Source organism: Corapipo altera, unplaced genomic scaffold (genome assembly GCF_003945725.1).
Source record: "Corapipo altera isolate COAL_440 unplaced genomic scaffold, ASM394572v1 131728, whole genome shotgun sequence".
NCBI classification, from domain to species: Eukaryota; Metazoa; Chordata; class Aves; order Passeriformes; family Pipridae; genus Corapipo; species Corapipo altera.
The window spans coordinates 1-2,811 of record NW_020885477.1 but is presented as its reverse complement, the minus strand read 5'-3'; the positions used below and the strand labels follow the sequence as shown (position 1 = coordinate 2,811).

Sequence of the window (2,811 nt, the reverse complement as noted above, 5' to 3'; positions counted from 1 at the left end):
CGCACCCCCCCGGCCCGGGGGGTGGGGAGGGGGACACGCAGCGCTCGGTGCCGGGTCCCACCCGCGCCCCTTTCCCTGCGCTGCTCCCAGCCCCGGGTTTGTCTCCCAGGCCTGGGAATTCCGGGCTGCTCCCCCTTTCCAGCTCCTGAAATCCCCCCGGGGGGGAGGGTCCGGCCTGGCCGTGCCCCCCTCCCGCGGGTGAACCCCCCCCCGCCGCCGCCCGGGGCCTCCCGCCCCCGCCCGCTCCCGTTACCTGCCCGGGAGCGCCGGGAATTGCGGGGATCGGGAATTGCGGCACCTCCCGGCCCGCCCCGCCTTGCGAAACCGCCCGCAGGGGTTCCTCTTCCTCCCCCGGGGGAACCGAACCGCCCCGTCCCGCTCCCAAATCCCTGCTCCGCCTTGGGGCGTTCGGGATTGACCCCGTCCCGACCCCTCGGAGCGCCCCAAAAAGGGCCGGGATGCGCCGACCCCCCTCCCCCGGCCCGGGGGGGCTCCCCCAGCGCCCCTCCCGGGGCCCGTCCGAGCCTTCCCCAGACACAAAGGTGCTCATTGTGCCGCCGGCAAATCCCTAATCCCGCGCTGGGCCCGCGCCTGGCCTCGCTGTCCCACCGGGAATTGCGCTGGGATCGGCCCCGGGATGCGGACACGGCGCTCGGGAGGGGAACTGTGCGGAGGGGGCTTCTCCCTGCGCCCCCCGGGGCTGTGCCCGTCCCGGGGCGGGGGGTCCGGGGCCTGGAGCCCGGAGCTCTCTCGGGCTGTCCCAGGAATCCGGGCTGTGGTCATCGGGATCGGGAGCAGGGCCTGAGTTAATGTTCACCCACTGACCTCTGACTGCAGGAGCAAAGTCCGGAGCTCGGCAGCTCCGGGGGGATTTCAGCGGCCCGGGGGGGCTCGGCCGGGGGCTCCCTGGGAGCTGAGGTGGAAATCGGGGGGCCGGGGGTGTTGGTGGGATCCCCCCGGGGTGGGATCGGGGCCCCGCGGGGGTGCCGGTGCCCCCCTCACCTCCCCCTTTCTCTCCCACCCCCCCCAGCATGTTTCAGACCTTGTACAGCTATTTCTGGTGGGAACGGCTCTGGCTCCCGGCAAACCTCACCTGGGCCGACCTGGAGGACCGGGATGGGCGAGTCTACGCCAAAGCCTCCGACCTGTACATCACCCTCCCCCTGGCCTTCCTCTTCCTCATCGTCCGGCACCTCTTTGAGACGTGAGTCCCTGCCCTGAGCCCCTGAACCCCTGAGCTGTGTCACCTGGCCCTCAGCCTGGCTGGGGGGTGCCTGTGGCACCCCGGGGGTCCCATCAGCCCCCTCCCCAAACCACGTGCCCCCCACACAGACCCCCACACAGACGGGGCTTTGTGCAGCCCCCGCCGCCCTTATCGGGCCCAGGCGGCGTTTAAGGAGCGATTTGTTGGGCAAACAATGGGAACAGACCCGGCTTTGTTGGGATGGCAGGAGAAGGGAGAAGGGGGGGGCCCTTCAGCGGGGCGGGGATGGCCCCGTCCCCCACCCTGGGGTGACACAGGGACCTGGGGGTGGAGGGTCCCCTGTGGCAAAACCCACCTCGGAGAGGGCACGGCAGGGCGGGGAAACTGAGGCACTGAGGGGTCGTGAGTCACCCTGGGGTGGCTTTGGGGGGGGGGCCCAAATCCCACAGGTGACAGAGGTGGGGACAAACATCCCCCTGCTCCTTCCCCAGGTACGTGGCCACCCCCCTGGCCGGGCTCCTGAACGTCAAGGAGAAGATCAGGTTAAAAGCCACCCCCAACGCTGTGCTGGAGAAGTTCTACGCCTCCACCTCCAAACACCCCAAGCAGGTGAGGGGTGGGGGGTGGCCGGGGGTGGGGAGGGGGAGGTGAGCAGCAGGGCCGGGGTCCCTGTGGTGACATCCCCGCTGTCCCCAGGCCGACGTGGAGCTGCTGTCCAAGAGGAGCGGCTGCTCCGTGCGGCAGGTCGAGCGCTGGTTCCGCCGCCGCCGCAACCAGGACCGGCCCAGCCTGCTCAAGAAGTTTCGGGAGGCCAGGTGAGACCCCTGCCCGGTGTCACCGTCCCCCCACGGCAGGGAGGGGGCTGGGAGGGCACCCTTTTGGCCGGGAGCCACGGCTGGAGGGTGGACTGGGTGGGGTGTGGGGCCGGTGGGTCCGTCCTCCTCCCTCCCTGCCCCCCCCGTGCCCGTCTGAGGACCGTCTGCTTCCTTTTTCCAGTTGGAGATTCACCTTTTACCTTATTGCTTTCATTGCTGGCATGGCTGTCATAGTGGATGTAAGTATTGCCCACCCACCCCCAGCAGTGCCTCGTCCCCCTGGGCCCCCTCCCCTCTAACACCCCTGTGTGTCTCCCCCTCCCCATCCCACAGAAACCCTGGTTCTACGACCTCCGGGAGGTGTGGAAGGGATACCCCATCCAGGTGAGCTCCTGATCCCACCCCCGGCATCAGGGTCAGATTTGGGAACTGGGGGTGCAGGGGGGGTCTCTCTGGGGTCACTCAGTGTCCCTGGCACCTGTGGGGGTTTGGGTGGGGCAGGTTTGCTGAGGGGGGCAGAGGGTCCCCAGGACTCTGTGCCCATGGAAGGGGATCAAACCCCTCTGGGGGACCCAGAGCATCCCCCCAAGCTGCCCCTTGCCCTCCAGAGCATGCTGCCCTCCCAGTACTGGTACTACATGATCGAGCTCTCCTTCTACTGGTCCCTGCTCTTCAGCATCGCCTCCGACGTCAAGCGCAAGGTGGGCTGGGGGTGGGGGGTCTGGGAGGGGGGTGCACACACTGGGAATGGGGGTGAGGGACCAGTGGGAGAATCCAGGGACACGGAGGGGA

General features: G+C 69.2%; 1 protein-coding gene across 1 annotated transcript; it reads left to right on the top strand.

Annotated features, from left to right (window-relative positions):
- Positions 1-780: 780 nt before the first annotated feature.
- On the top strand, positions 781-2,731 carry LOC113940541 (ceramide synthase 2-like; the record flags this gene model as incomplete). Its single annotated transcript, XM_027631695.1, has 7 exons — positions 781-918; positions 1,031-1,204; positions 1,696-1,813; positions 1,901-2,019; positions 2,201-2,258; positions 2,353-2,403; positions 2,628-2,731. Coding segments are annotated over exons 2-7 (623 nt in total), but the record flags the coding sequence as incomplete, so codon positions are not given.
- Between the last annotated feature and the right edge of the window lie 80 nt (positions 2,732-2,811).